Below are 17,291 nucleotides of genomic sequence, written 5' to 3' on the forward strand. Positions count from 1 at the left end.
CTCTCTAGCCGCCCCATCTGCGCCCCATCTCTGGCCATCTCAGTCCCTCTCAATCCCTCTCAATCCCTCTCTGTCCCTCTCTGTCCCCTCCTAGCCTGGACGTGGCCTGTACAGAGCCTGTACGTCTGCAAGTTTTCGCATGTCATGGCTCCGATAGCTTCTTTGATAGCTTCGTTCCTTCTTTTTTCAGGGTCTCGCTCGTCCGTGCATTTGGAGCGTCTGGATTGTTTAGACTTGCTTAGGTTGTTTTTGGGCATCGAGGATGCTAAATTTGCCTACACTACCATTCACCACGATACGCTACTTACTATCTAGAGTAGTGTGCGCAACGCCAGTCAGTCAGTTATTCAGTCAGTTAGCTTTGCCATCCCCAAAGCGGTCCCGATTTCACTGAAGACCGGCCGAAGTCGACAGCCTGGACCAGACCGTTGACCTCACCTCATACCAATCAAAAGTGCTGTATGTAGATAGGTGTCTGGTAGGCAGGTAAGTAGTCGAGAACAAGTGTAGTGAACCAATCGCCAGGAAATGCCACCCGCCACATTCATGTTAGCACACAGCTGGATTACACCAGTCGACAACCAGTAAGGGGTACTTACATAGTGATGTAAGTAGTGTAAGGAGACAGGGAGCAGATCCTCCCGGCCAGTACTGCGTACAGATGCGTATAGAGCAGATGCTGTCATTCTCATCATCATCATCATCGTCTCGACTCGCGCAACACACATACCTACTGTAGTATGGTTCTGCCCGGTCTCTCAAACATGTCATACTTACTACTCCCCCCTCCGATAATTCCTCTTTTACCTAACTGCACCTGATGCATAATAGGTTCACTACACCACCACCATACCATGTAGTGTAGTCGGCGCAGAGGGAGATATCTATCTATTCTGAAGGCGGTCGGGGATGGTGGAAATGGATAAAAAGGCGGTAAGCACTGCGCGAACGAACAAGGCCTCATGCTTATTCCCCTTCCCCCCCCCCTCCCCCGTCGTCCGCGTCGTCCCCGTCGTCGGCTCCGTCAGCGCAAGAGAAACAGGTAAAGCACATGCACAAGCCTCGGACCACTGCCATTGGCCCAACCGGGGCTTCGTCATCCCGAACAGGAAATATACCAGAGGGTCTGCAGAGGGTCTGCAGAGGGCCTGCAGAGGGCCTGCAGAGGACCCAGTCTCAGGTGCCTGCTAACCGACTAGGAATGGGGGCTGAAGTCGCACCAGTCGTCAGGTTTGTAGGCGACCTGCAGCACCAAGTACTTACAGCCTGCCTAATCCTAAAGGTACTTTCGATACATGGTGCACGTCTTATCATATATCGATAAGTTCTTTTTTCAAGGCTGATAAAGCACAAAAGAACATTTACGTCCACAGGAGACAGACAGGTAAGTATATGGGCAAAGGAATTGGATGCCACAAGCGGGCCGATAGCGATATGATATTGTTTTTTTCTCATGCAGAGATTTTCGTTATGTAGTACAAATTTTGTAGGATTGAGAAAATGCCTCGACAATGAGAAGAAAAAGAGAAAGTGTGAGTGAAAAAGAAGAGAAAAAAAAAAAAAAAACGCTCTGGTGGGGAGCCGATTGCGGGGGCAAGACAGGGGTCCGGTCCCACACCACAGTTTTTTTTTTTTTTTTTGCCTTTTCTTTTTTTCCACGTTTCATTTCCTTTTTAGTCTTCGCCATCGCCTCCGTCTTTCTAAGACAGCTCTTGAATTGAACATGCGAGCTAAGGACTGTTCTATGAGCATACTTAAAGTTTAGCTTCTGTGCAGATATGTATGTACTATGTACTCATATGTAGTGTTAGGTATTATGCCACTACGTACGTAAAGTTGTTGGTCCTCGGCGCACTACTTACACCGTTAGTTTCATCCATGCACGTCTAGATGGCGGTAGCGAAGAATGGGGCCATCTAGCGTTGAGACTAAACGTGCCATCCTGTTGTACTCCTCATCTGTCCTCACTCAGTACTTGCCATGACACGAGACATATCGCCTACATGTACTCCTTAGGTGAATTGCCTCGAGGCCTTGTCAGGTGCTGTTATCATTGAGCATCGTATTGATTTAGGTAGGTAATGACAGTGAATGTCTGTTGTATCCTTCTGCCGTTCGAAGAAGACGAAGATAGGCATGATGATGTCTGTGGTCGGAAAGGCTGGGAAAGATTGCCGCGAACCGCTAAGTACGTACGTAGTATGGCGGGGCCGGCTGCGTTCCACCGTGCACGTCCTCTCTCCCAACCAGGCCTAACCAGGATCTAACCAAGAATGGTCAAGCCTGACTGCTGTTTTGGGTAACTGCAGGTTGGGTACTTGGCCTGGGTCTGGCTGGGTAAATGCGTTGCTCGCACGACCATGTCAGACAGTGATCCAATCCCGTCTCACGCGAGAAACTTCCCCAAATGCACATCGCCCGCATTTTGCATTTTGCTGTGGTGTCTGGTGTGTGTGTGTTGTGTGACTGTAGTTACACTAGGAAGTGAGGGAGATTCTATCTACAGTTCTCCGCTGGCATCGATAATAATGTCCAATGGATGATACTTGTACGCATGTCATCAATGATTTGCATCACTGAAGTCAGTCAGTCAATCAGTCTATCGATCCAACCCCTCATCTTATCGACATCATTATCGTCATCATCATCCCCGCTAGTCAGGGAGCTCACTTTCACCATTGTCTGGATCGAGCTCTGATTGAGTATCTAGGTAAAGCAAAGCAGACTAGACTACACGTGTACAGTATTGACCTCGGTGAATCTGGGGTCAGTGGTCATGGCAGAGTCTGGCAGAGCCAGGGCGTGGTCAAGGTTGGACCGAACATCTGACGCAGAGGAGCCACTCCCGGTGCCGATCCTTACGCAACTCACCACGGTCAACAAAACAGAGTTTATCGGTCTTTTGACGAAGTCTTTTGACGTCGCATTAGGTCCGGCGATGAGTATCATAGTGCTTGACTCGGTGTTTCTTTTGCATAACCCATCAGTATACCTACCTCCATGCGCAATCACGCTTTCGGACTCCTCGTAGGCAGATCACCTATGTAAACAAATTCTGTTCGCGTGCTGTGTAATACGCGCAACGACTGATGCCTCCTACTACATAGGGACGTACTAATAGTACTTACATTAGGTAGTCATATGTAGGTTACGACTGTCTATAGTGGAGAGAGATTGACTAGCCAGTCTCCAATCTAGCGTACCTACATAGTAGTCATCAACAAATGGATGCGCCAGCACATTGCCCTTTCAGGAAAGAAGCAGTTTCTCTTAGGGAGAGATTTGGACGAATCGACTAACATGGTTTACAGAATTTGACGACCCTCAGTCTCCAGAGTCTCCAGATGGCAATGTACGCAATCCGCGCAATCTCATACGCAGCACAGTCTGCGCCGCTAGAGGCTCAGTCTCCTCACAGTATCCATCTTCTCGATCTCAGTCGGTGAACCGTCACTCTGGTACTGTCCTGTAGGGACATGCTGCATCTAATGTACATATATACATCTCGAAACTACTCTTATGAAACAAGAGTGAATCTAAGGTTATCGCCGACGGGAATAGCGTCAGCCTCACATACCTGGACTTCACTGGTGTACGAGTAGGCAGTCGGCATTGTTCCAGCCATGTCAGCTTGATGTTTTCAATGACATCGAACCCAATCAAATCGCTCGTGCATGGCGGTCTAAGTCTAAAAGCGACGCCACCGTCGACTCCCGAGATCCGCTTACACATGGCCATGGAGCCTTGTGTTCCCATCTAACGAGAACTTGATAAGTGAATGGATTGCCAAAGGGATATTATTGATATTATAGAGTAGAAGTTCTAGTTACTGAAGGAATCCACTGTAAGGGGTAATATAGCCACTCCCACCGTACCTGCCATCATTCGGCCAAACCTCCCTCGCCATAAGCACCGCGAAGGCGAAACCAGACCGTCACTCAATTATCACGAGATTTCCTCATCTTCAACTATTCGTACGAATATTCCATCACTTCAATCTTTCCACCAACGGATTCCTCACCCAACCCCTATCCGGCCCCGAAAAATACACACACAAAGGTCTCATCACAGGAGATAAAACAATACAATAAGGGCACCGGTATATACGTAAATTGTTGGATATCGCACGGGAATTTCGTCATAATTTCGTTCGTAGACCGTAATCAACCATAGTGAATTCAAAAATAAAGGGGATCTATCTTTTCTCCGTAATGGAGGGGAAAAGGAAGGATAGCAAACCGTTTGCTCAAGCTATACGGTCGGAGATTCTTCTCACGACGAAGATTTCTTCATTATTAGGTATTAACGGGATTCTTTTGGTCGAGGGGAAAACGGCGAACTATATGCTATAAACCACGCCCGTACGAAGGGGATAGGGGATTCTTCCAATTCAAACAGGAGAAAACGACATTCTGACTCAACCGCTGTTTAGCCGTAGTGGGAAACCGCACAGGTTCAAATCCTACAGCTCTCACCAATTAATAAATAAATGGATTACTAAAAGGATATTATTAATATTATAGAATAAAAGTTCTAATTATTAAAGGAATCTACTATAAGGGGTAATATAACTACTCCTATTATACCTGCTATTATTTAGCTAGACTCCTTTACTATAAGCATTACAAAAGCGAAACTAAATCATTAATCATTATAAGATTCCTTTATCTTTAGCTATTTATATAAATATTTTATCACTTTAATCTTTCCATTAATAGATTCTTTACTTAACCCCTATTTAGCCTTAAAAAATATATATAAAGGTTTTATTATAGGAAATAAAAAATAATATAATAAGGGCATTAATATATATATAAATTATTAAACATTATATAGTAATTTTAATTTAATAATTTTATTTATAAACTATAGTTAATTATAGTAAATTTAAAAATAAAGGGAATTTAAATCTTTTTTTTATAATAGAAGGGAAAAGGAAAAGTAAGCTATTTACTTAAGCTATATAGTTAGAGATTCTTTTTATAATAAGGATTTTCTTCTTTATTAAGTATTAATGGAGGGAATTGTAAATTCTTTTAGTTGGGGGGGAAACAGCGAACTATATGCTATAAACTATACCTATAGGGATTCTTCTAATTTAAATAGAAAAAAACAACATTCTAACTTAACTGCTGTTTAGCTATAGTGAGAAACTAAAACGCATGGTAGTAATAAAGCGATTCGTCTTACAGCTCTTACCAATTAATAAACGAAGGGATTGCTAAAGGTTATATTGATATTATAAAGTAGAAGTTTTAATTATTAAAGGAATTTATTATAAGGGGTAATATAGCTATTCCTATTATACCTGCTATTATTTAATTAAACTCCTTTATTATAAGTACCGTAAAGGTGAAATTAAATTATTAATTATTATAAAATTCCTTTATCTTTAGCTATTTATATAAATATTCCATCACTTTAATCTTTCTATTAATAGATTCCTTACTTAACCCCTATCTGGCCTTAAAAAAATATATATAAAGGTTTTATTATAGGAAATAAAAAATAATATAATAAAGGTACTAGTATATATATAGATTGTTAAACATCGTATAATAATTTTAATTCGATAATTTTATTCGTAAACTATAGTTAACTATAGTGAATTTAAAAATAAAGGGGATTTAGGTCTTTTTTTCGCAATAAAAGGGAAAAGGAAAAGCGAACCGTTTGCTTAAGCTATATGGTCGGAGATTCTTCTTACGATAAAGATTTCTTCATTATTAGGTATTAACGGGATTCTTTTCGGTCGAGGGGGAAATGGCGAGCTATATACTACGAACCGTACGCCCGTAGGGAGGGATTCTTCCAATTTAAGCGGGAGAAACGACATTCTGACTTAACCGCTGCCGTAATGCTATTTAGCCGTAGTGGGAAACCGCGTAGGTTCGAATCCTGCGGCTTTCACCAATTGATAAGTGAATGGATTGCCAAAGGGATATTATTGATGTTGTAGAGTAGAAGTTCTAGTTACTGAAGGAATCCACTGTAAGGGGTAATATAGCCACTCCCACCGTACCTGCCATCAGAACTAGACGTCAAAATCGCCACACGCTTATTTGGTAGCTGACTTATACGAATACTACGTACCTGGTGTATCGCAGACAGCTTCGGATGGTAACTGATTCGCTTCAGAACCCAAAGTCCTCAGAGTAAGACCAATCGGTGCACATTGAGCATGCGGCGATAATTGAAGACGCTGCCAGCAATACCCATACTTACATACCACATACCATCTATACACGGCGAGTCCATGTTGTATCAATTCATAGAATCAAAAGTATAAAGAACAAAACTTACACGACTTCTACAGCTGCGGAAAAGGGTTTGCGGAACGAAGATACATGACATACAGTTCATAGGAGCAATGTCTAGACTTCAGCAAATGAAAAGGGCACATCAGTGACGAGGTCTATAGCAACCAGAACCTGGAACTATGAAGCTCAATCACTATCCTATAAAGAAACGAGTTCAACCCTCATGAGATGTTCTATTTCACTTCGGCATGAACATCCGACAGATTCACGGCTGAGAGTCTCAACAGTGAATTTTTCTCATCAGTAGGATAGTGAGCGCTATTATTACATAACATAGCCTAGTAGATGACTTACATACACTTGTCGCTCGCTCAAGGACTGCATACGCTCGGTATCTCAATATGAACTTGTTTAACCTAGGCCAACAACCGCGAGATTTGTGTACATACATGTGTTAATCTCCGACTAGAGTCCGACCACGCTTAATATCGAAGGAAAAAAAAAAAAAAAAACCAACAATTTTCTTACTAATACAAGTCGAATCTCAAAAACAACACGCCAGCCCACTTGGTCACTCCCCTAACGAGCCCTAGCCGTTCCGCAACTCCGTGCAACATATACGCATTCGGCAAGAAAACCCTTCATGCGCACCTTTTTCATCAAACTAAGTAAATGGACCCCTTCTTATGTGTAAGTATAGTGCATGGACGTATGTAAGTAAATACACAAGTCCATGTTCAGTAGTAATTAAGATCAGCCAGGGCAACGCCATGTTGCCCCCGTCTTACTTGCTTAGTTCCCGTGTACGGAAGCAGGTGTGATGTACTGGATCTCACCGCGCGCCTGCTCGACGAGGGCTTTGGCTTGGTTCACGACGTCCTCGACGGCGCCGGATTCCATTTTGTCGAAACACGAGCGCAGTTGGGCCCGGAACGAGTGGCAGGCGTTGGCCGCGACAGGGGGCATCTGAATAGGGTTCTTTCTGTTAATATTTCTATCATGGTGTGTGTGTGAGGATAGCGAACGGTAGGTATGGATGAGGGTGTTGGAAGAAGTAGACGTACTGCGATGAATGGCACGTTGGCTTGTTGTGTGCGACGACAGGAGGTCTCGCCGCATGGTTCATTGCGTGTTGCCCAGAGAGTCCAATATGGTGCCCTGGAACATATGGTTAGTATGGATGAACAGAGTAGGTCGTGGGTAAATCATGTTACAACCATTGAGTCATTGACTATAGCATGTATGTAAGGGGTATTCCATGTCTCGCTTGTTGCTTTCATAATATGCGGCTTGTTGAGATTATTAAAGCATAGATGGGATCAGTGAGATCCAAACATACCTTTTACAACATTGGTAGCAGAGGGTATGTACCGGTGTATGCAGGAAATGTTCTGTGGTCTGGCCCGGACCTGTCGTACCTTCGCCACAATATATGATACCGGCTTCATGCCATCCTGACACGAGGCGCGTATATTCTTCCCATGTTATCTGATGGCCGAAAATTGGGTGGTAGATAGGTTTGGCCTCCTGACCGTGATGTTCTGCGGGCGACGGAGCGCAGCTTGCGGATTCTCGTCTGCGGGTAGCCATTGTGATTGTATGACTTAAAACTTTAACCTGATGATGAGTTAAGCGTGATTAGAGAGGCAAAGGGGAAGCCTTGTCGTAGAGAGGGACTATGTATGAGTTGTTGCTTTGGTCAGGTGTAGTGTAGTAGGTGTTACGTCTTGCTCCCCGTCAGATATGGGAAGTGTACACATCGAGATATCTAGAGCATAGATGATAATGCAGGTCAAAGTTGACAGATAAGAGCATATTTTATATAAGAAATATGCCATGGTACCAGTGGTCTGGTAAGAAGAGAGGCAAATGGCGCTTACTCGGGTGCATCATGGCCAACGACAAAAAGACAAATGGAATGATTTTACAACTATTGGCCCATATCACGCATTGTTTGCTATTGTGTCATACCATAGTAATTATCCACATGAATGGGTTGTATCACCATTAATTTATAGAGTCTAACCACAACTGATCTATCAATTGTTATTCATTGCCAGCAGGTGCTATGCGTAACTATTAGGTACCGTATCAATACCCATCACGAAACCTCTGCCCAGTTAGCTCTATAGCGTACATGGTAAACTGATCATTGGCTTTACGCGCTGTTTGCTGGACCATGATTGTACGACAATGGTCAATTGTGGCAACCAGTGCTTGCTCCCGTCACATCTTCCGGCCGTTGTGTCTCCCCATACCGTCAACTCACATGCTTGGTCCAACCACTATTCAGCGAGTAGGAAGGGAAGCCAATCAAGCTGTAGCAAAATGCAATGGCCCAGACCAAAGCCTCATCGCCTTACCCTTCCACATCAATAATAGCACAAGCAGGAACGCAACCGCGCACACAGAGGCTTGGATCCCGAAACTCGCCTTCGTCCCCTGCGCGTTGGCCCAAGTGACTTGAAAATAACTGACCACGAACCCGCCGATGGTGCGCGAGAAGTTGACCCACGCAGACACCTCTCCACTGGCCTCCGGATAGCAGTCCAGGTTATACGACGACACGGCGACGGTGATGATCATGGTGCTGAAGACGTAGAGACCCCACGACACGGAGGTGACCATGAAATGCCACCCGTTTTCGAGGCTTTGCCCGAGTAGCACGAGGCCCACGATTGAAAAAGGAAGAGCAATCGTGATCGCGCGGAGACGGACTTCGGGCTCGAAACGACCGTTGTGGGCTCGGACTATGAGATTTATAAAAGTCAGTGACCGACTGCTTTTGATGGCACATTCGGGGAGGGGTGGAAACAGGGTAAATAGAAAGCCTTTATTCTCGTACTGTAATGTTTCGCAAAAATATCATGCAGCCAATGGCCGACGGCCTCGCCGATGATGACGGCTACGATGGGCGTGAAGTAGAAGAAGCCGATCTGTTTCGGGCCGAAGCCGTAGAGGGGTTGGAGAAAAATGGACAGTGTCGTATTGATGCCCACGACCCATGCAAATGTCTAGGGAGCAAACTAGATTAGAACAATTCACCTTAAGCAACTTTGGACGAAGGTTCGAACGAGTGTGCCGACATGGCATGTATGTGATGTTATCTTACCAGGAAATAGTAGATACAAGATATCAGTACAGTAGGCTTGGAGATGACACGGACGGGCCGCATGCAAGCCTGGAGCAACGTGTTCCGTCGGTCGCGAGACCTCCATTGTGCGATTCCTAGGAGACTTGTGAGACGTGTACCACGATCAGGCTGTTCGGACGAGATTATCCTTCGATCATAGTAGGTTTCCTCGACAAAGAATACCGTCAGCACAACGGCAAGGGCTGTCTCGGCGGTATAAACCCAGAAAGGCGTCGGCCACGGCTTCGTTGCGATCTGGACTATATTCGGCGCTAATTAGCAATATGAAAGTGTCCGGTTGGAGGAATCTCTCTATGTTTTTTCCTTTTTCATCTGGAAGAGAAATGGCATATGGGATTTGGTTGTACTCACAAGCAGCAAGCAACGGGCCAAGATAAGGACTCAGAACGAAAAATGATCTAAGAACAAGTCTGTGAGTACAACTAAGAGCTATAGAGCGACGAGATGAGCAGTAAGTCCCTTACGCCCAAAGGTTGATCTTCCGCGCACGTTCGTGGAAGAAGAACATATCCTGGATGAATATCAAGCCGTTCACTTGCGACACAGTCGAGAAGAATCCATTCAAGATCCGCGCGGTCTCAAAGGACTCGAAGTTCGTGGCGCCAGCGCACCAAGCAGCCGTAGCGAGCGCGATCACAAGAAAATAGAACATCACGGGCAAGCGGCCGAAGTAAGCGCTGAAGACCACGACTGATAGATCACAGGAATCGTCAGGATATAAACTCCCTTGATATCGATCGACTCGACCCATAAGTAGTAACGATGTGAGTAACTAACCAAAGATGCCGCCGGCTCCCAGCATAAAGACATTTCCGGCCTGAGAATGGTTCACCTCATCCTCGGTCATGTTCCACTGTCTGCCCTCTTGTCAGACGCGAAACGAGTATGGGGACAGACAGTCTATAATTAATAAGACGTACTCAGCTTGCGGAATCAGAGTAACAGCGCCCGTAGCGGAGCCATAATCAGGCAAAAGCGCGGCGAAAGCAACAATAAACAGGACCAAATTCTTCTTTTTCTGAGCCCAGTTCAACGGATCGACGGAGTCATCACTTGGTTGAGGGATCAATCGCGTCCGGCCGTCTCTGGCGAGTTTGACGGTGCCGTCTCCCTTTGCGTTATCGACGTCGACTTCATATCCCACCGATTCTTTGAACTCGTGGATCTGATCGTCTTGCGAGTCGCTGTCCACCGCTGGTGTGTCCATAGTAACAATTGCCTTCTCTACGTCTTCGGTAGCCATCCTTGCAGCAAGATTCCCACCGAGAATTGCTACTTAGAGGTCAAGAGTAGGGAGAGGCGGATGTATAGGGAGGGATGTGATAGAGTCTAGTTGAAATGGTAGGTAAATCAACGCCGAGATTGTGTGTTTTACAGTTCACGGCCGTACTTAGTAACTACAATTCGGAAATATTCAGGTAATATATCTATCTGCTCTTATTGTTGGTGTTCAGTGCTAAGAGTGTGTGACTCGGTATAGCTCACATGCTGACGATACTAGCTGCACCTATTCTGGAGTCTTTAATGTTAGCTCGATACAAAAAGTTATGAATTCAGCATAAGTATTATTGGTATACCTACACTGCTAACAGTATAACTATATAACCATTATGAACCAAGGTAATAAAGACCATATAATCATTAAAGAACAGCTCGTTAATGGGGGTACATCAATACCATAGCCAATGTATAATGGAATCTTGATCGACATATAACTACGTAGTAGTATTCATGAAAATGGGAAGTACCAAGCTATCACTGAAGACTCTGGAGGAGGCGTAGGTGCCTTGGCTGGGAAGAGAGGGGAAGACCTGAAGACCAATCATCGGCACTGCCTGTAGTCGTAATATGAAGACATACCAACTGCTAGAATACACCAAGACATGACCTGAGACCATTGCAGACGGCTCTTGTTTGGGCAAGTAAACCCGGCCTGGGATCTGCCCCTCCACTGGTCAGCAATGGCTGACATGAGGGTAGACTTGTATGCTTGTTGGCTATGTCGTTGTGGTATTGTGCTTATCTCAGGTTGATTAATTTCCGCTACCCCGCTCACCCCCAAGTTAACACGGCACATATAACCTTAGTTCATGTAGACTGGCCGAAGTAGTGGTTGCTGACATGGCATTACTCCAATGAACCTAGCAATCCTCTAACTTGCTAGTTGCGGGCTGATACTTGCCGACATTTCTTCTTAAGTCATACGCTTGAGCTTATCCGCGCCCCATCTCATCTTCCCGAATGCTTAGCCTAGTAGAAAAGATGGCATCAGCACTGCCTATGTGTTTCGATTGCTGAAACGTCCACTTCATCATTACAGTCGTGAACAGGATAGAGAAGGCGGATTAGAAGCTGCTTTTGAGTGTTGTGTATTTACTATGAGTGAGCGAGCTATTATATAGTACTACGCTCGTTTTATCGTACGCGTTAACCTTCATCGTACTTCGTAATCTTCCTGTTTTCCTCTTTCTCAATTACACCTAAAGTGAATTGGCCATACCCGAATTATAATCTTTGTTGTGTGGCCTCTCTCCACTATGTGTTTCCTAATGACCGATCAAGCCTCAGGGAACTTCTCCTCTTTAAACTGCTTACTGAGCTCTTCATCTGCCAGGGTGTAGACACCATCATTCTGCAGGCGACGCTTCTCAAGTTCGACTCTCTCGAGATAGTAGGTACGCTGCTTATCGCTGAGAGCTGCCCAAGGCGTGGAGAGCGACTCCGACTTGCCTCTGAACTTGTGCTCTTCCCGAGCGTGTGCGACAAGTGAATGTTGACCCCACCGCGTGCGGGTACACCAGCCCGAGCCATCAAGTCGGGGGCGATCGCAGACAAACTGTTCAAGGTGGTTGGCTTTTGCGAAGCCTGCCTGAGATTTGGCGTATGATGAGTCGTGGGTGTGAAGCTTATTAAGGTGAGAGCGGATGTTCTTTTTGTTATTCTCCATGGTACTTCCACATGTTTTGCTGGCGTTGGAGACACCATGGGGAGCACGTGTGGCCGTGCATTGGAACAACCCATTCGTTACTATGAAGTAGAAAATTGATTAGTAGGGCTCAATAGGAAACCTAACGATGTAGCTACTGATTCATCTCGGGACATACACAAACACATTCATGCAGAAAGGGAGAAAGAAAGAGGGAGAGAGAGAAAGAAGGGGAGACAGAGGGCTAAAATTGCCAACAGCTAGATTAAACTGAATCCAAACTTACGGACGTGACCCTCGGCGGTAGCCAGAGCGGGAACTCGGCTGTGGTCGACCTGCGGTGTCTGAGCAGGAAGCATGTTGGTGAGGTACTGGATTACTCAGAGTTAGTCAAAAGGCGTTTCGAGTTTGCTTGCTCCCAAGTGTCTTTGAACAGCAAAAGATTCTGAAATGGGTTTGGCTGAAGGCAGGGTTGTAGTGTCAGAAGAAAATTGTGAAGAGCTACTTACTAGTGACAAGCTTTCGAAGGATAAGGGTACGGAAGTGATCTGTGGCTGGCAACAAGCGTTGGGATAGTAGTTCCCTTTGATTATCGTGGTCTTGAAGCCTAGAAGAGGGGAGAAAAATGTTAGGGTATGAGAGAAAACAGAGGTAGCGAGCCCTTGCACACGCATTGACATTTAAAGGAAGACAGTACCTTCGACAATGTACCTTGGCCACCGTCAAGCTTGGGCTAGACAGCTGGTAAATGTCTACCACAGTCGATACAGCGCTATCCGAGTTCCCGGGACTGGGACGCCTAAGAGGCTGAGAGCCCTTGCGTACAGCCACAGCAATCCCGCTGAGGTGATCTGGTTGTCTGCTTTCGGGGCACAAACAACACCCCTAAAGCGTTTGTTCCACACCGTTTCGCCGCCAGCAATTATGCTCCCACCGGTCGAACAGGAAAAACAGCACCGATACATCTTCTTCAGCCGAAAGAATACATCTTCCAGTGAAGAGGCGTGCGACCTTGTTGATACGCTGTTGATAACCCACGACACGGCAAAGACCATCGTAGCGTAAACCACAGGATGGGAGTTGAACGATCCACCAGACCGAAGAACTCGAACCGGGTTCTGAGTTCTATATGATGCATGCAGGGCCTTTGTGCGTCGACAATGTCACCAACTTCTCATCAAGAAGATGAGAAGGTGTTGGGACATGGTGACCACAGCCGCCGGCCAGCCCGCCTCGTCAACCCCCACGAACCTATCAAGCAGATAGGGATGTAAGGCTCGATTCGGTAGACAACAGTGCCCTAAAAACAACGCCATCGAAGTCAGAAGAAGGGCTTTAATGGGCCGTACAAGAAGTGGAGAGAGAATGTCATAGGCGTGGCCAGCGACAATCCATACATTCGTTGGTTTAGAGGAGCCACGTGAATCAACATTGAGGAGAAATGAAGCAGGATAACCTTACCAAGTGCCATGCCATACCTATATACCCGGTCGAGGAGAGGTCAATCAAGCTCGATCTCTCTCAAGCAGAGAGGAGATTTGTCAAAGGTCTTGAGGTGATTCTCCAGGCAGGAAGAGCAGCATTGACAACGGAGGCAGTTCGATGATCCAAACACAGGTCTTTGATGATCTCAATTCAACTGAAGCACAGTTGAAGAGCAAGGAACAAAGAAAGAAGAGGGAAGCATGCTGTGCATCTGCAGCCAAGATTCTCAGGCGGAGAAGGCTTGGCTGAGATGACTTTGGATCACCAAGCTGTGAACCTGGGGTTTGTGGGGAAGATGGGAGGAAGATGGAGAGAGGAAAACAAATCTGAGATCAGATCTAGGTTTAAAAGCCCTGAAAAGCCCTGGTTTGCTTTTAGCGTTCTTTACGGAGATAGTCCTGCATGCCGGAAATATCGGGTATATTCAGAGCTCGGACTTTGACAACCCCTATTGAGTACGTAAGCAACAATCCTGCCATTGCCCTGTTATACACTACCTAGCTCTCATTCTTGGAACACCAACAAGATCAATAGGAAGACATCCTAGATGTCTACAGGAAGCGCTCTGGGGGTGCCTGAGCACAGCGGAGAGAGATGAGCGGGTATGACTTTGCAAAAGGACACCGCTCGAAGAGACATATTTAGAGCTACGTAGTTGGTGAGCAGGATTTAAACCCTTACATCATCGCCAAGCCGCGAATCTACGCTCAACCTCCTTAGGCATATTGTCAAAATTACGTTGGATGTGTATACGGTATCGAGAACTCTCCATGGCTCTATGGCCTAGCAAACGAAATAAAAAGAAGAGTAACGCACCAGCGCAATAATGTCCAACTCATCATATCTGTCATATCACGAACCCTCCCTAGTCGAGCTGCTCATCTCATCGACGTTCCTATTAGCTCTTAACAGCATAAACTCCGTGCTAGATCGTACGCTAGCTTGCGGCCTCGTCGGCCAAGTGCTCCTCGGCACAGCCTGGGGCCAGCCCGGGGCGCAATGGCTATCTATCGACTTCCAGCGTGTAGTGTCTAGCCTTGGGTATCTCGGGCTCATCCTCGTTGTGTATGCGGGGGGCCTCGAGACCGACGTCGTGGCGCTGAGGAAGAACCTCGTTCTCTCAGTTGCTGTCGCAGCCACGGGCGTCATCGTCCCCATTGGTCTATCTTTTGCCATACTTGCCTCCTCTGGTTCCTTCTTGGGAACGGTGGACAGTGGCGCGTTGCTATTGCCCGCCTTTGCTGCCGGCGCGGCTCTGTGCTCTACGAGCTTGGGTACTACGTTCTCCGTGCTACAAGCAAGCAGGCTGAGTCGTACGAGATTGGGAGCCGTTTTGGCGTCGGCGGCACTGATTGATGATGTAGTTGGATTGGTAATGGTGCGGATCATTACTAGTCTCGGACAGCGAGGAAATGAACGTAGTAGGTCATATCAACAGATAGGGACGTGGCTGGTTTTAAGGGAGCTAATTCCTCTACCCCGAGGACTCATGTCTATATGATCTGAATACATATTGGGCCTCTTACTAAAGGTAGATGCTAATTTTGGGTGCTTTAGTTGAACCAGCAACGATACTGAGGCCTGTATTAGTCTCTGTTGCATTTGCCGTGGTTATACCCCTTGCGTGCCGCTATGCGCTGAAACCTGCCCGACGAATTGCCGATTGTATCGCCACAGGACAAGATAGTAGAGGGGAAGAGAAAGAGGCAAGGGATTCTGACAATAAAGCTAGATTGAGGGCCTGGGTCAATTCCCAAGAAGCAGCCTTTGTTTTTCAGACAGCGTTCCTGATCTTACTGGTTGTCGCGGCTGACTATGCAGGAACTTCAGTTTTACTCGCCGCTTACCTTGCAGGCGTCGTAGTGAGTTGGTGGGGCGGGCAAAGAAGCCGTCCCAACAAAACCTCTCCTGTCGTCGAGTCTCATCTTAGAGATACATCACCGCCATCAATAGAGCAACAAACGGAGGATATTCAGGAACCCGTGCCAAACGATGGTGGTTCTCCCATAGACGAAAAAAGCTGGGAGGTCCCTACCGTAAAACTTATGGCCCTAAGAGTTTTTGATACATATTACGCCCAAGTGGTTGCTCATGTACTGAAACCATTCTTCTTCGTAAGTGCTCTTGTCTAGAAATGATATTTGAGTTTCTCTAAGCCGTGATATTAACTTCCATAGGCTTCCATCGGATTCTCTATACCGATATCAAAGCTATTCAAGGGCCAAATTGTGTGGCGAGGTATCATCTACAGCATCCTCATGATTATTGGCAAGCTCGTCTGTGGTCTTTGGCTCGTACGGCTCCCGGGATCTGTACCGGATACAATACGAAGTATCAGTTCGCTGATAGCGTCAAAACACAGCCAGGTTTTGTCAAAGATTCGGCGCTGTCGTCCCGTGCCGAAGACAAAGCCGAACTCTAATAGTGGCCTGGCAACTGAAACTACATCGGTACAAGCTTCCCAGGATCTTCACCTTGACGAGGCTACACCGTCTTCTCCGGGCTCCGACTCGGCAACGCCTCCTAAACCACTTTCCCTATATCCAGCAGCAGTTATGGGCTGTGCAAGTAAGTGATGTCCCAGGTCAGTTTCTTATTGATTTGATGACACTGGAATACCAAGGCCTTTATTTCTGAACCATGATATTCCCTTACTTTTCTCCCAACCCGATAGCACCAACTCAAAGGAAAGAGTTGACTGACTCAGAACTTGTAGTGGTTGCTCGTGGGGAAATCGGATTCCTCATTTCATCAATGGCAGAAAGCCAGGGTGTTTTCCGTCAGGTAGATGAGGATGCCTCCGAAGCCTCTAAATTCTTCCTCATCGTTACCTGGGCTATTTTTCTCTGCACCGTCGCTGGTCCTATTGGCACTGGCCTGCTCGTAAGGCGCATCAAGAAACTTGAGAAGGCTGCTGAGCCGTCGAGAGGCGGTGGTGGTCGAGGTGTACTCGGCGCTTGGGGCTTCATGTGAGGGCTATAGTCAACTTTGATGGTTGCAAATGTATTAAATCAGCTATATCAATGATATTTAGAATTCTGATACCGTTGCCGCAATTTTGGCCTCGCAAGAGCGCCTGTCCTATCTTTGAATCGAAAACCAGTGCTGGTAGCACTGACCTTTATCATCATGCAGTAAGCTGCTGTACTACGAGACCAAGCTCGGCCACTCATGTGCCTTTTTCAATCATTTTAGTCCTTTGGAGTGGCTTGGGTCTATAGCATCGGTCTCAATTCACCTAGTCATGGCCTCGGTTTGATATCAAGCAATGAGACCTAGGTAGATTGGTGGAGCACGAACAACGCAAAGTGGTTCTGGTTGATGTTAAGTGTTATTATCTACATGTTCGTGAACATAGTAGCGTAAGGACTGTAAGTTTTCAGGAATGCAGAAGTAGACGGCTATCCGCTCATTTCTATATACTAATATACACATACAAAGATGCACGATTTGGACCTTTGCCCAA

At 46.2% G+C, this 17,291-nt stretch overlaps 3 protein-coding genes across 3 annotated transcripts; 1 reads left to right on the plus strand and 2 right to left on the minus strand.

Moving 5' to 3' along the window:
• Nucleotides 1–8,573: 8,573 nt before the first annotated feature.
• Nucleotides 8,574–10,657, minus strand: F5B22DRAFT_652381 (major facilitator superfamily domain-containing protein; the record flags this gene model as incomplete). The annotated part of the gene is made up of 7 exons (XM_047979597.1): nt 8,574–9,010; nt 9,106–9,274; nt 9,373–9,653; nt 9,766–9,812; nt 9,879–10,104; nt 10,192–10,271; nt 10,335–10,657. 7 exons carry the CDS (start codon nt 10,655–10,657, stop codon nt 8,574–8,576), a joined length of 1,563 nt encoding a protein of 520 aa, XP_047825019.1.
• Nucleotides 10,658–11,731: 1,074 nt separating this feature from the next.
• On the minus strand, nt 11,732–12,915 carry F5B22DRAFT_564425 (uncharacterized protein). Its single transcript, XM_047973081.1, has 3 exons — nt 12,850–12,915; nt 12,627–12,719; nt 11,732–12,441 (listed from the first exon to the last, which is right to left on the minus strand). Exons 2-3 carry the CDS (start codon nt 12,697–12,699, stop codon nt 11,972–11,974), a joined length of 543 nt encoding a protein of 180 aa, XP_047825020.1. The 5' UTR covers nt 12,700–12,719; nt 12,850–12,915; the 3' UTR covers nt 11,732–11,971.
• A 1,584-nt stretch (nt 12,916–14,499) lies between these two features.
• On the plus strand, nt 14,500–16,877 carry F5B22DRAFT_564421 (Sodium/hydrogen exchanger family-domain-containing protein). The gene is made up of 4 exons (XM_047973080.1): nt 14,500–15,246; nt 15,383–15,939; nt 16,003–16,393; nt 16,542–16,877. Exons 1-4 carry the CDS (start codon nt 14,652–14,654, stop codon nt 16,796–16,798), a joined length of 1,800 nt encoding a protein of 599 aa, XP_047825021.1. The 5' UTR covers nt 14,500–14,651; the 3' UTR covers nt 16,799–16,877.
• The last annotated feature ends 414 nt before the right edge of the window (nt 16,878–17,291 follow it).

The sequence above is a fragment of the Xylaria bambusicola genome (assembly GCF_022495145.1).
Source record: "Xylaria bambusicola strain CBS 139988 unplaced genomic scaffold F5B22scaffold_89, whole genome shotgun sequence".
Classification (NCBI taxonomy): domain Eukaryota; kingdom Fungi; phylum Ascomycota; class Sordariomycetes; order Xylariales; family Xylariaceae; genus Xylaria; species Xylaria bambusicola.